Source organism: Eumetopias jubatus, unplaced genomic scaffold (genome assembly GCF_037043125.1).
Source record: "Eumetopias jubatus isolate StellerSeaLion01/CBP00866 unplaced genomic scaffold, mEumJub1_p1.0 scaffold_4, whole genome shotgun sequence".
NCBI lineage: Eukaryota > Metazoa > Chordata > Mammalia > Carnivora > Otariidae > Eumetopias > Eumetopias jubatus.
The window spans coordinates 160,466,546-160,482,285 of record NW_028274810.1 but is presented as its reverse complement, the minus strand read 5'-3'; the positions used below and the strand labels follow the sequence as shown (position 1 = coordinate 160,482,285).

The window sequence follows — 15,740 nt, the reverse complement described above, 5'->3', positions numbered from 1 at the left end:
TTTTGATAGTTCATTGTTAGTATATAAAAATGCAACAAATTTTTGCATATTGATTTTGTACCCTGCAACTTTACTGAATTCATATATTAGTTCTAACAGGTTTTTGGTGGAGTGTTTAGGGTTTCCTATATATAAAATCATGTCATCTGCAAATAGTGACAGTTTTACTTTCAAATTTGGATGCCTTTATTTCTTCTTATTGCTTAAAAGCAATAGCTAAGATTTCTAATACCATGTTGAATAAAAGTGGTGAAAGGCGGCATCCTTGTCTTCTTTCTGATCATAAAGGAAAAGCTTTCAGATTTTTGCCATTGAGTATAATGTTAGCTGTGAGCTTGTCTTATATGGCCTTTACTATGCTGAGGTATGTTGATCTACACACACTTTGTTGATTTTTTTACATAATAAATGGATGTTAAGTTTTATCAAATGTTTTGTGCATCTATTCAGATGATCATATGATTTTTACCCTTCATTTTTTAATGTGGTGTGTCACATTAATTGATTTATGGATGTTGAAACATTCTTGCATCCCTGTAATAAATCCTACTTGCTCATGGTTTATGATCCTTTGTGTTGTTGAATTAGTTTAATATTTTGTTGTAGATTTTGCATCTATGTTTAACAGTGATATTGGCCTGTAATTTTCTTTTTTTGTGGTGTTCTTGTTTGATTCTGGTATCATAGTAATACTGGCCTCTAAACATGAATTTAGAAGCATTCCCTCCTCTTTAATTTTTTAAAGAGTTTAAAAAGATAATATTAAATCTTAGAGCATTTGGTAGGAATCACCAGTGAAGCTGCTTGGTCTTGAACTTTTATTTGTTGCGAGTTTTTTTATTATTGATTCAATCTCTTTACTAGTAATCGGTTTATTCAGATTTTCTACTTTTTCATGATTTGGCCTTAGAAGATTGTATGTTTCTAGAAATTTATCCATTTCTTCTAGAACGTCCAATTTTGGGCATATAATCATTCAGAGTAGTCTCTTATGATCCTTTGTATTTCCTTGGTATCAGTTGTAACTTCTCTTTCATTTCTGATTTTATTTATTTGAGCCCTCTCTCATTTTTCCTTAGTGAGTCTAGTTAAAGGTTTGCCAATTTTTTTATCTTTTCAAAGAACCAGGTTTTAATTTCATTGATCTTTTCCACTGCATTTTTAGTCTTTATTTCATTTATTTCTGTTCTATTTTTTCCTTCCTTCTACCAATACTGTGCTTCATTTGCGCTTTTTCTAGTTCCTTTAGCCATAAAGTTAGATTGTTTATTTGAGGTTCTTTTGTTTCTTGAGGTGGGCCTGTATTGCTATAAACTTCCCTCTTAGAGTTTTTGCTGCATCTCATAGATTTTGGTATATCTTTTTTTAAAGATTTTACTTATTTATTTGACAGAGAGAGACACAACGAGAGAGGGAACACAAGCAGGAGGAGTGGGCAAGGGAGAAGCATGCCTCCCACTGAGCAGGGAGCTGGATATGGGGCTCGATCCCAGGACCCTGGGATCATGACCTGAGCTGAAGGCAGATGTTTAATGACTGAGCTACCCAGGGAACCCTAGATTTTGGTATATTAAATGTCCATTTTCATTTGTTTCAAAGTATTTTTTTATTTCTTCTTTGATTTCTTCATTGACCCATTGGTTGTTCAGTAGCATGACTTAATCTCCACATATTTGTGAGTTTTCCAGTTTTCTACTTGTAATTGATTTCTAGTGTCATACCATTGTGGTTGGAAAAGATGCTTGACATGATTTCAACCTTCTTGAATTTACTGAGTCTTGTTTTGTGACATAACATATGGTCTACCCTGGACAATATGTACACTTAGACTCCATGCGTCCTCAAGAAGAATGTGTATATGCAGCTGCTGGATGTAAATATCTACTAAGTCCATCTGACCAAATGTGTCGTTTTTTATTAATACATAATGTATTGTTTCAGGAGTACAGGTTTGTGATTCATCAATCTTACACAATTCACAGCGCTCACCATAGTACATACCCTCCCCAATGTCCATCAGCCAGCCACCCCATCCCTCCCACCTGCCTCCACTGCAGCAACCCTCAGTTTGTTTCCTGAGATTAAGTCTCTTATGGTTTGCCTCCCTCTCTGGTTTTGTCTTGTTTCATTTTCCCCTCCCTTCCCCTATGATCCTCTGTCTTGTTTCTCAAATTCCTCCTATCAGTGAGATCATATGATAATTGTCTCTCTCTGATTGACTTATTTTGCTTAGCATAATACCCTCTAGTTCCATCCATGTTGTTGCAAATGGCAAGATTTCATTTTTTGATGGCTGCATAATATTCCATTGTGTGTGTGTGTGTGTGTGTGTGTGTGTGTGTGTGTGTGTGTATACACACATCTTTTTTTTAAGATTTTATTTGACAAAGAGAGACACAGCAAGAGAGGGAACATAAGCAAGGGAGTGGGAGAGGGAGAAGCAGGCTTCCCATGGAGCAGGGAGCTCTATGCAGGGCTTAATCCCAGGACCCTGTGGGATCATAACCTGAGCTGAAGGCAGATGCTTAATGACTGAGCCACCCAGGCACCTATACCACATCTTCTTTATCCATTCATCTGTTGACGGACACCTTTAAATCTGTTAATATTTGTTTTATATATTTAGGTTATATATTAGGTGCTCCTAGTGGGTGCACAATTATATACAAATGCTGTATCTTCTTGCTGGAGTGACCCTTTTATCATTATGTAATGCCCATCTTTGTCTTTTATTACAATTTTTGTTTTAAAGTCTTTTTTGTCTGATATAAGTATAGCTACCCCAGATTTCTTTTGATTTCCATTTGCATGAAACATCTTTTTCCAGCCCTTCATTTTCAGTATGTGTGTGTCTTTGCATCTGAAGCGAGTCTCTTGTAGGCAGAACATAGATGGGTCTTGTTTTTCAATCCAGTTAGATACTCTGTGTCTTCTGACTGGAGAATTTTGTCCATTTACATTTAAAGTAATTATTGATAGGTATGTAATTATGGCCATTTTATTAGTTGTTTTCTGGCTGTTTCTCTCTGTTCCGTTGTTCTCTTGCTTTCTTACCTTGTGGTTTAATGATTTTCTGTAGTGTTATGCTTAGGTTCCTTTCTCATTTTACTTTCTGTGTATCTACTATAGGTTTCAGCTTTGTGGTTATAGCATGAGACTCACATGTAATAGTCTACTTTATAACAAGATAAGAGCAAGTTATGTTTGGACACATTCTAAAACTCTACCATTTTACTCCTCTTCCTCAAGTTTTATGTTTTTGTTGTCACATTTTACATCTTTTCATTTTGTGTGTCCCTTAATTATTATAGGTATAGTTATTTTTATTACTTTTGTCTCTTAACTTTCACATTAGCTTTATAAGTGATTAATTCACTATATTTACCCTTACTGGTGAGAATTTTACTTTCACATGTTTTATTGTTATTAATTAGTACCCTTTCTTTTCAGCTTAAAGAAGCCCTTTTAACATTTCTTGTAAGGCTGGTTTAGTGGTGATGGATTCCTTTGGCTTTTGTTTGTCTAGACAGCTCTTTATCTCTTCCTCAATTCTGAATGACAACCTTTCTTGGTAGAGTATTCTTGGTTGGAATTTTTTCCCTTTTAGCATTTTGAATATATCATGCTACTCCCATCTGGCCTATAAAGTTTTTGCTGAGAAATCTGATAGTCTTATGGGGGTTCCCTTGTATGGAACAAGTTGTTTTTCTCTTAATGCTTCAACAGCTTACTTTTTTAAAAAACCGTTATTTAAATAAACTTTGAGTCCTAGTCCAAATTAATAGAAATTAGTGAGGTTTGGTCTTTACTAAGTATTTGTAGTTGACTTATGAAGGATACACAAGCTATATGAAAGTGTTTATGAAAACTGCATTTCATATTGTTTTTAGAATTTACTCCAAAATAAAGTCTTCTCTCTCTTTAAATTACCACTGTTGCTTAAGTACCAATTCCAATTATTTTTAAAGTCTGTTGATCCCCACTGTTTTCTGCAGTGTTTGACAAATATCTATGTCATTTGATACAAAATTATGATAGATATATAGATAGATGATAGATAGATAGATAGATAGATAGATAGATAGATAGATAGATAGATAGAAATTGCCCCATCTTCTCTGAGGCTTATTTTCCATATCTATAAATGGGGATAACAATATCCACCTTCCAGATTACAAAGAGGGTCAAATGAAGTTAACTATGAGGGCCCTCTATAAATTATAATGCATTAAATGTTGTGTAATACTGATATAAATATTGAACAGTATCCAATAAAGAGTCTTTATACAAAGTATTCAGTGTTCACAAATACTTAACCCCCTTTTTGCAATAGTCATACTGTTGTTGACAGAAAATGTTGTCAATCGCAATGTCCTAGTGATTTTGTATGTCCTTTTCATTTAGACTATTCTGATATTTTAAATCATTTTTCCTTTAGAATGTGGAAAACATATCATTGAATACATTTTCCTGGGCGTAAACACCTTGTGATTTTCTGTTCCCTCGGCACTTTTTAATTCTGTTATGATAGCACCCTTCACACCTCCCATCTCTTCCACTAGATCAATAGTGGAGCCTGATTAACCAAGAAAGGTAGTGTTCTCTACCAGTTTTTAAATTTCACACACAAAAACGGTATTCACAGATATACAAGTGAAAATTTACCACATGAATTACTCTCTCTTTTTTTTAGAAATTTGATACTGAAAAAATTATCAGCTTTATGAGGGGAAATATTTTGAAGATTGCATGACCCACAAACAACTTTTTTAAAAAAAAATTTTATTTTCTGAGAGAGAGAGAGAGTGTGTGTGAATGGGGTGGGGAGGGGCAGAGGGAGAGAATGAATCTTAAGCAGGCTCCATGCTGAGCATGGAGCCTGATGCCGGGCTCAATCTCACAACACTGAGATCATGACCTGAGCCGAAATCAAGAGTTGGACACTTAACTGACTGAGCCACCCAGGTGCACCCCCCACCCCAAACAACATTTTAATCTTTATCTGTACATGTGACAATTTATTTCTTTAATAATGCAGTTTTAGTCATTTATCCCAAGTATAAGACCCTTATCCATGGATTTCTCATTTATAAAAATAATTATAAACCAGTATTTCCTAAAATATACCCCAAGGAAAAGATGCTCCAAAAAAAAAGGCTCTGTAATCTAATAAATATATAAATGCCACAACCTATATTCACCTTCTTAGAAACTCAAAATGGCTGTTGGTATCTATGATCAATAACTTCTTTATAGGTATATGAATGTTGTACTACTCTCCCAATTTCCTCTATGTTTAAAATATTTTGTAACTTAAAAAAAAATCTGTGCCTCTGTTTTTAATCAGAATTTCTTCCAAGTTGTTTAACCACAGTGTCCTTTTCCCCTCCTTCTGGATATCTCCCCAATAATAGAAGCAAGTAGGTACAAGCGTTTAAAGGTACACCTTAGGCTACACATCCCCATCTACTGAAAAAACAAAGAATGATTTCTTTACCAAACAAAAGTACAACAGGTCCTAGACACAAATGCAGAGGAGGATGGGAAGGGCAAACCCACACCTCAGAGATTCTTAGCCATATGCAAGTTAGAGGTGGTGGTGGAAGGTGACATCTTTGTATTTCTACCACAGCTTTTAACAACACCCATTGAATGTATGTGGTAAGCCTCTTCTCGCCCCTTTGGATAGTAGTCAGATTTACTTCAATGTAAGAGCCATAGATCTGAACAGACTGATGAACCTAAGAGATAGAACACTTCTGTCCTCTTTGCACAAGTTGGTAAATGACTCACAGCTTCCTGAGATGAAAAGGAAGATTCAAGCTCACCACATATATGATGGAACACCAGAGAGTTCAGATGAACGAAGTCACTTCAGGAAGTAGCTTTCTTAAATACCTCCATAGCATGGAATAAGGAGAAGGTTGTAATAGTCAAAATAACTGTGAAATTTGAGATCCTTAAGCAAAATATTACAAAAGATTCCTTTCTGAAAGCATAAGCGAAATAAACTGCCATCCGTATCAAATTTCAGGAGATCTTTGGGTCATATTCAATACTAAGAGGCAATGATAAGACAATATTATCCCAATTTTATAGCTGCTAACACTGAAGCATAGAGACATTAAACAACCTGATAAAGCCACAAAACTAGTAAGGGAAGATGGCAGAATTTGAACTGAGAGCCTGTTACATCCCTTCCTCATCTACAGAGAGGTAACAGTAGAGGGAGGGGTAGCCAGCAGGATCACCTGCTTTGACTCAAGCCTGTTCTCTCCCATCTCACTAATGAGCCCACAATGAAGGTCACACTAATGGACTAAAATTATTCTGTCTGCAGGTTTTATCAAATCATATTTCAAGTACACAGCCTCTTTAAAAATTGGATTTAATTTAAAATGTTGGAGCACTTTTGACATTCACTTATTTTGACGAGCCATCCCCAATTAGTCCTGAATCAGGAATTCACTTAACTTTCTATCATGACAAGAACATAAGGAAAGCAAGTGTGTCACTGGTAACTAGGGAAGCATCAAGACAACGCACTCTAAGTCGGTCTTCATGGAGCAACATACAGGTAGTATCCTTTTATTTTCTTAGTACCTCAAGGCCCCATGGTGTTCCACAGGACAAACGTACCCTTCTTAGATGTTATTGCAGACTTTTTACCCTGAAATTACAGACCTGCCTTCAAAACTCTAGAGTTGAGCCTATTTGCCCTACATATAAACTGTAACACTGGATTTTCCAAAACAGTATCTTCAATGAAGTATAAAAATTTAATCACTCTAATTCTGCTACACATCTCTCCGAGTTATATTGTCCCACTTCATCCAGTAAGTGAGAACAATCAAGGTTATTTGCCAAATTCAGTGATTTAAACTCATGCATAGACTAGCTTCTCAGAAATCACCTCCTGGCCAAACCATAACATCATTTTCATATAGATTGTTTGGCATTGATACGAATGGTACAGATACCATTGCTTTAGGGTAGATATCAAAATTACATCCCAAATTGTGGGAACCAAATAAGGTCTCTCAGTAGATCTAATCTTGGTCTTAAGGATAAGGAGGGAAAAGGGCTTAGAACTTCTTTATAGACAATTTGGCAGGAATTTGTTAGACTGTGGGCTCCCTGAAAGTAGGTCTTATTCACTGTTATTTCCCACATGTGGATTAGGAACATGATAAACAATAGCCCACAATAAATGCCTACTGAGGGGATGGACAGGAACATGAACAAGCAAACAAAAGAAAGTCATCCTTATTTCAATGACAGAGATTTGGCTAGGCCGGAAGGCTGGTTATGATAGCCTCAGAATATTCTCAAATATTTCAGAAAGCCTAATGGAAACCATGCATTTACCTTACAATGAGATTGCTCGGGGCAGCTAAAAGGTCAAATTTCTTCTTCTTTAGCACACTTGATATCAAGTCACTGTGACAAGACCAGTTGTTCTGTGTAGGTTGGAAGTTGGGGAGGAAAATGCTCCCATGCTTCTCCTCTCTGAACCCTTCGTGAGGTGGAAGACCCAGTATCTGACTGGGACAGGTTGACAAATGAATAGGGTCTCTGTGTTTTAAGAAGTCAAGCACAGTAGCTCTCTCTGACTCCCCGCAAAGGAGCAAGGGTAAGAAGATTCGGGGTAAGGCTTGACTTCTCGATTTTCCTCCTTTTTTTCTAACGCTTCCACAGTCAACTAGTAGTAAAATTTTGGTGGAGGAGGAGAGGTCCTGGTTGAGGGCTGAGTACACATGTCCCTTGGAAACGACACAGGGATGGAGGACTGGCCCAGGCAGGGTTCCCAGGGGCTCCTGCCCAACTTATCACATGCTACCCCAGCCACAGCAAGGCCACCTCTACCTGAGGCACTTTCTCTAGGAAGAACATTCTAAAAATAGAAGTTGATAAGCAGTGACAGATCACTTCAGAAAGTTGTGATTTCTCTAGCCACAATTCTGCGGGAGTGAACTGCAGAACATTCCCAGGCACAAGAAACCAACCCAGAAAGGAGGTCCATAACTTGGGGCTGGCAGACCAGGGTGCTAATCCTGGCCCCACCGAACTTGCTAAGCAGCCCTCTCTGGACAAAGCATTCCACCTTTCATGGTCTCAGTGTCCTTAGTGGTCAAATGAGGGTATCGGATTACTAGATAATCTCTGTTTCCCTTCCAACTCCAGCAGTCTACGATTCAGTGAATGACAACTTTGTCTGGTATCTTAAGCACATGCCTTTCACTCGAGCCAACACAGACCATTTGCAAGACACATGCTTGTTAGCAAATTGGAATTCAGTGTTTGCTGCACGGAACCTGCCAAAGGATTCTTAAAGTCATCTGATATTCAAGATAGAGTCTAAAGATGTGTTAACCATCCCTGAAGAGCTGGCGCATGAAAAGTAGATTCCATTCAATTAATATTTATTGAGCACCAAAAGTGGGGATGTTGACATATATTATCTCATTTAAAAGCCTTTCTTCACAGTTTTTCAATAGATGTAACCTTGATAGAAGCACTAGTAGTCTTTCCTGTCCAGCGTTTTCTTAAATTTATTATGCCAATAAATTATCGATCCTTTCCGATGCTTCCTATCCTTACACTAACACACAGCATCACAGAGCACAACCCCGGGCCTTATCATCTCTGCCCCTACTGTTTTGCTTCATTGTGTAACAACTTCCTAGGGAATCCTTCCTCCATTTGACAGTGTTCTTGTATTTTTTAAATTAAACCCTGGATAAAGATATTGTTTACTGTGCTACTTAGTATTTCTTACACAGGAGCCCAGGAGGTTCACCTTTTTGGGGGAGTGGAAGGAGGAATCTTGCCACTGCAGATAAATATGTAAGTTTCCTTTGATCAGAAATTGAAAACTGTAATACAAAGTTTTTCTTGTTATCTCATTTAAAGCCTAAATTAGTGCCCATTATAATAATCGAGCAATACATCTCAAATACTTCATAGCATCTTGTCCTCAACCTCCTTAGCCATCCCAAGTCCTCCTGGAAATAAATGGGCAAATTAATTATGGGAGATTCCAGTCCAGTGACTAAAAGCACAGGCCATGGACGTGAACCATGCTCCCACTTGTGGCTACCCTACGTCAGGTGTAGTATTTCATTTCTGAGTCAGTGTCCTCAATTGTGGAGCATGGGGCCATACTTATTCCCAAACCATCATTTCTAATGAGATCCTCCTTTATATAAAGCATTTAGTATAGTTCTTGGCTCATAAATATTTGGCAAATATATATTCATATTAATGATATTTTGGAATCCAAACTGCTCTGCGTTTTATTCCCATTCTTTTATTGATTTTATTGGTTAACTCTTTGTTTTCTCCAAGTCACTGACCTATGGCTTTTTCACCATCCCTCACCCCTTTCCTTTCCTTACTTTTCTTAAATCCCATAGCCCATCATTATAGTCACAGCTGTGCCAGCTTCCTCAACAATATGCTCTTCTCTTTCTTTCCTTTGCTCACCCACCCGGCAAAACCCTATCGCTGCTGAATCCTGCTCTCTGCTTTGTCTACAAAGAGACAGTAAAGTGTAAGGCATCGGGGGGTAGCTCTGCAGTTCAGCTTCCCAGGGCTCAAACACCTGCTCTGCTACCTAATACCTGTGTATCTTTAAGTTGCTTATCACTTCTGTAAAATGAGGATGATAATAATAATGCCTGACTCCTGGATATGTAATGAAGTTGAAATGACACTATACACTTAGACTTGTACTGACCATAGTATGCACTCAATAAACATTATTTATTATTATTGCTCCACACATGAGTCAGTGGAATGAATCTGGAAAAAATCACATACCTAGACAGGCTGCTTGCACCATAAATGGAGAACCATAGACATCGGATGGGTCCTTGAAACTACCTAGAAACTCTATTTGCTTTCTCAGTATGTTTGTTCTCCTACTCTCCCACAGCACTGTGCCATGCCTTCAACTCTTACTTTAACTCTCCTCCACTCTCAGCTGATGACCTCCCCTCCTGCTGCATGGGGAAAATAGAAGCCATAAGACGAATACTACTTCATCTGACCATCAACCAATATACAACTACCCACATCTGGACCCGTTTTCTCCACCTTCTCTTTAATTCAATGGAAGAAATTTCACTGCTTCTGTCAAAGGCCAACCCCTGTACTTGGGTTACAGGTCTCCTCCACTGTGACTATCCCAAGAATGTTCCTCACCCTCCTCCAAGGCATTACCCTGTATATCTCCTTCCATTAAGTGGAACTCATGACCCACTCCTAAGCAATAGAATATGGCAAAAATGATGGATTATTGTTCTTGTGATTACAGGGAATTATATGAGACTTTACCTTGCTAAGACAGGTGCTAAGATTCCCCTTGCTGGCTTAATGAAGTAAGAGGCCATGTTGAGGAAGCTCAAGTAACAGAGCACTGTGGGGAGTAGAGGTGGGGGAAAGTGTATCTAGGAGCTGAGGGCAGCCTCCAGGCAAAAGCCAGCAAGAAGCTGGGACCCTCAGACCTAGATGCAAGGGAATGAATTCTGCTCACAACCTCAATAGACTTGTAAGTGCGTGCTTCCCCAGTTAGGCCTTCTGATGAAAGTACAGCCCACTTAATTCCTTGATTGCAGCCATGTGAGACTCAGCAGCAGTCCAATTAAGTGGAACCTCGACTCCTAACCCATAGATACTGTGAGAACTGTTGTAAGCCAAAAGGTTTGTGGTAATTTGTTACACAGCAATAGAAAATGAAGGCATCCCCCCCCACACACAGCAGAAAATTCCCATAATGCTGTAGGACCTATTCTAGAGTCTACTGTATCCTATCTTTAAAAAATAAAATCTAGACTATATGCCCTCTAGGTATTCCCCCTTCTCTCTGCTCTCTCTTCTAACAAAACTTGTTAAAATAGTTTTTCATATGTCTCACTATGTCCTCACCTCCCATTCACTGCTCTGCCCACTGCATTCACATCACTGCCTTCACATTCTTTTGTCAAGAATACCAATAAGTTCCATATTATTTCATCTAAATGGATATGTCCCTGTGCTTCTCTTACTCAATATCCAGGTAGTATTCAACACAGTTCACCACTCTCCACTTTTAGAATGATTTCCTCCCTTGGCTTACAGGAGTTTACATTCTCTAGTTTCCTTCGGCTTGTCTGGCTACAGTTTCTTGTCCATCTTGGCTGGCTTCTCCTCCTACACCCAAACTTGAACAGTGTTGTGCCCAAGTCTGGCCCGAGGCTGTGCTCTCTTGACCTACTGCACTCCCTTTCTAGTCCCCAGCTTTAAATGATATCAACATGCTGCTGACTCCCAAATTTTTCTCTCTAGCCCTGACCTCTCCCCTCAGCTCTACAACCTACAGCCAGCTGCCCAATTACATTCCCATTTCCATGTCTAATTGTCATCTCGGACTTAACATGTCCAAAAAGAACACCTGATTTTTCTTTCACAAAAATCTGTTGTGTCCCCAGTTTTCCCAATCTCAGCAAACGACACATTTAATAAACCTTTACATTGGGGCTTCTCAGTTCTTCACCAGGAAGGACTTGCAGGTCAATCTTCACAATAGATGCTGAATTTGTCTACTCCTCTCTAACTCCACTCTTTTCAACCCAGTACAAACTGCTCTCACCTCCCACCTGGAGTGCAGCAACTGCCACCTAACTGGTCTCCCTGCTTTCCCTGCTGTCCTCTACAATCCATACAATAGGAATTTTTTTAAAAAACACAAACTACTTTATGTGCCTTTACTGCCTAAGACTTTCCATAGACTTCATATTCTCCTTTAAAAAGCCCACCAAGGGGCACCTGGGTGGCTCAGTCGTTAAGCGTCTGCCTTCGGCTTAGGGCATGATCCCAGGGTCCTGGGATCGAGCCCCATATCTGGCTCCCTGCTCCGCGCAGGAAGCCTGCTTCTCCCTCTCCCACTCCCCCTGCTTATGTTCCCTCCCTTGCTGTGTCTCTCTCTGTCAAATAAATAAATAAAATCTTTAAAAAATAAAAAAATAAAAAGCCCACCAAGCCCTAGGTTGCTCACTCCTACCCACCTCCCTGACATATCAAGTACCTCCAAGTTCTAGCCATACTCATCTTTTTCTCCTTCCTACCTCAGGACTTTTGCAATTGCAATTCCCTCCACTGGACAGATCTTCCCAAGCTACATGTCTCAGGTCTCAGATCAAATGTCCCCTCCTCAGGGAGGTCTCCCTCATAGTAGTAGCTTTCTCTTCTTCCTCCTAGACTCTGATATCATTATTTCCCTCATAGCATGCATCAAAATCTCAAGCACCATGCTTATTTATTTGATTGTTGCTATAACTCCTCTTACTAGATTTCAGCATCTGGAAGGTGCTCACTGCTTCCTACTTCTGTGTTCTAGAATAGCACCTGGCACCTAGGAGATGCTCAATAAATATTTGAATAAATAAATGCATAAGTATATATAGAAGTTGTTGACCTTTTATACGCATTAGAAAAAAATGATCCACTATATTCCATTAGAAAAGCTCCATACAGTGTCAAGATGCCATTTAAGCAGTAAAAAATGAAAATAATTATACCTCAAACTATTCAATATATACATTACGAAAAAGCTGTAGGCCCACAAAAATGTTATAAAATGAAGCCCATTTTTAAAAATAGTTAACAGAAATCTGTTTGGAGATAACAGTCTTTTTTGATAATGTGAATGACCACACCCTAGTTATTCTGTTTCTATAGGTGTGATTTTTTTCCTACATTGGGTTTACTTTGATCACAGAGCATAATTATAATTTTTCTGTTACAAACTACAAGCCACAAGACATATTTTCAGTATTCCTGGACTAAAACAGTAAGGAATCACTACTCTCATTACTCAATGTCACTGATGCCGTGTGACTTGCAGGCTTTTTAGCAGACCATGGTAAATGAGTGTGCTCACGGTCTGGATTCCAACAAGCAACTGTCAAAAACTATCATCCCCAATGACCACTTGCTAAAAATTTCTCACTCCTAGAGCTGGTACTTCCAGGGTGGTCTAGGAAAGAAATGTGTGCCTATGTCTATTCTGGGGATATTCTAAATGCTGATGTGTAGCATTTCTTTGGAATTGCAATTTCATGCTTTGAGGGGTGCTTTTTTTTCCCCCAAGCCTCAGAAGATAAATAGTCTCTATTAAGCTCACTTGTTTATGTAGTTTTTTCTTCCTGATATACCACTATCCTCTGAAAACTCCAGTAAATAGTTACTCAGTTGATTTTAAGAACCACTCTCAAGAAAAAGCACTAACTTCATCGCCTACCACTTGCTGCCCTCAAAACTTCTTAGCAACATACACTGTGCATGAACCTCAACGTGGTTTGCTTTGTCCAATCGCATGCCTGAAAGCCCAGCCAGTCAGTTGTGTAATAATAAACCCCTTATCTCCTGAAGATACACAAACGGAAAGACTTCAGTGCTTCAGTGCACAAGAGACTTCACCAGAATTCTCAGCAGAAACTCACATCCATTTTAAATGCCAAATTACCCCCACTTTTCCCGATTTCCTCCTTCCCCCCCATCTGCAATTCTGAGGAGGGGAAAAAAACCCAAAATGCTAAACAATGTCGAGTTTAAAGGGGAGTGGGGGGCGGGCAGTGCCAAAAGCCGCCAGCAAAATGAATTTAGAAACGAAGGGTTGGTTTTCGCTTTGGACTTACCGGTTCCCTTACAAACATCTGTGATGGAAACTCATCAACAATTGTTCTTGGATGAAGAAGAGATTGAAAGATTGACAAGAGAAGCTGCTTGCTGGTTTCAATAATCTTGACTAGCCCTCAAAATAAGGAGGACACTCCTGCTTCCTCCGCGAAGAATAAAATCGCACCCCCTCTTACCTCGCGCGTCCCCACCGGGCGCAAACCCGCGCCTACCTCGTCCCATCTCCAAGTTCCCTACCTCGCCAGGGAGAAGTGTCCTTTCCCTGCACCCACACCAGACAACAACCCCGACCCGGCCTTTGAGGAACTGGGGAGCGACCGCCTCGGAAAGGTGCTGGGGGCCCGAGGTGTGAGCTCATCAGTTCCCTCGCTCTGCCGCCGGCGCCGCCTGACACACCCCTCCCGGCCCGGCCTCCACCGGTCGCCAGTCCCCGGCCTCAGCCCGCGCGCCTCGCCCGGGGGCCCGGGCCCGTCTCTCTCCCGGGGCTGGCGGGTCCCGCGCGCGCCGCCGTGCCCAGCACGCACCTTCAACGCGCCCCGGGCCGGGCCCTTGGGGACCGCACGGCCGGGGCCGAGGGGCATGAAGCGCTCCTCGCTGTCCTCCTCGTCGTCGTCGCCGTCCACCACCTCGACGACCACCTCCTCGTCCTCGTCTTCCTCGTCGTCATCCTCCTCCTCCGCGCCCCCTCGGGGCTTCTCCTCCACCCGCCCGAGCCCCCTCCGCCGCCTGCTCCCGCCTTCCTCGTCCTCGTCTTCCTCCCCCAGAAGCAGCAGCACTGGCGACGAGGCGGCGGCGGCCCCGGCGGCCCGAGGGGGGCCGGTCCCGGCGCTGCGCGGCGGCGGCAGCGGCGGCCTCCAGCTCTCCGGGGCCGGGGCCGGGGCCGGGGCCGGGCCCGGGCCCGGGCCCGGGCCGAGGGGTGGGAGGCCGGGCAAGGTGCCTTCCCTGGCAGGCGCGGCTCCGGGCGCCTGCAACGCGGCGCCCCCCCGGCGGCTGCCCAGGCTGGAGCGCTTGGCTAGACGCCGCGCCTGCATGCCTGACCGCGGGCTGCCAGCCGCGGCGCGGAGCCGGAGAGTTTGTCACCTCCTCCTCCTTCTCCTCCTCTTCCTCCCCCCGGCGGCCGCTGTGGTCGCAGGCGCCCCGGGCGCGGGGCTGCGGGGAGCTGCGGGAGCCGCCTCCCCGGGCTTGCAGCTACCACTGGCTGCAGAGGCGCGGGCGCCGCCTTCGCTGGACCGGCCCGCAGGGACGCCGGCGGCCGGCGGCTACGGCGGGGCGGCGCGGCGGCCGCGGGCGGGGGTGGGTGTGAGCGAGCGGCGCGCTGCCGCCTCCGCCGCCGCCGCCGCCGCCGCCGCCGCCGCCGCCGCCGCCGCCGCCGCCGCCGCCGCCGCCGCTGCCGCCTCGGAGCCGCGGGCCTCGCTGCGCTCCATGCGGCCGGCGGCCGGGCCCGCGCGCGCCTCTCCCGGCCCGCTGCGCCCGCGCGGTGCTGGCCTACAGCTGCCGTCCCTCCGCGCGAGCTGTTTGTGTTGTGTGTTTTTCACCACCGCCCCCCTCTTCGCGAGCCATTCCTCACAGCTCTCCGGTCCCCCCGTTCAGACAAAACCCGGACTGGATTTATTTCCCCTACCCTCAGCCTCCGCAAATCTCCTCAGCCTTTGGCCCACACGCTGGGGCAAACGCTACCCCGCAGCAGATTATTCCTCCTGCTGGGTGGACGGAAGACTTTGCTGGAAGTAGGGTTGTTGGTCAAACTCAGACTTTTGAAGGAAGTAATTTTGCCCGCAAGTCATTTTCATGGTCTCTGCTGTGCATAGCGACTACTCTTGACCTAACGTGAAACCGGAGAAGGTGTATCAATTTGAGATTTGGGGCCACTTCCTAATACGAATCATCAGACTCATTTGCGTTTTCGAGATACTGGTTCATGACATTGCCTGCCAATCTCTCAGTCCCTTTGACCGCACCGTTCTAGGCCCTGCCCATTGAGCTCTCTGGGCGACGTGCTAACTCTCTTGTCTTTCAGCTTTGCTGTCTGCATGTTTACCTTAAGTGCCGGATTATAAGGG

General features: G+C 42.7%; 1 protein-coding gene across 3 annotated transcripts in view; it reads right to left on the bottom strand.

Moving 5' to 3' along the window:
* ZNF704 (zinc finger protein 704) overlaps nt 1–14,711 on the bottom strand; it is a 225,323-nt gene extending 210,612 nt beyond the window's left edge. For all 3 annotated transcript variants that reach the window (XM_088023126.1, XM_088023127.1, XM_028110726.2), the window contains exon 1: nt 14,205–14,711. In XM_088023126.1, the coding sequence (XP_087879252.1) occupies nt 14,205–14,711 (507 nt within the window). The remainder of the gene's footprint in view (nt 1–14,204) is intronic.
* Between the last annotated feature and the right edge of the window lie 1,029 nt (nt 14,712–15,740).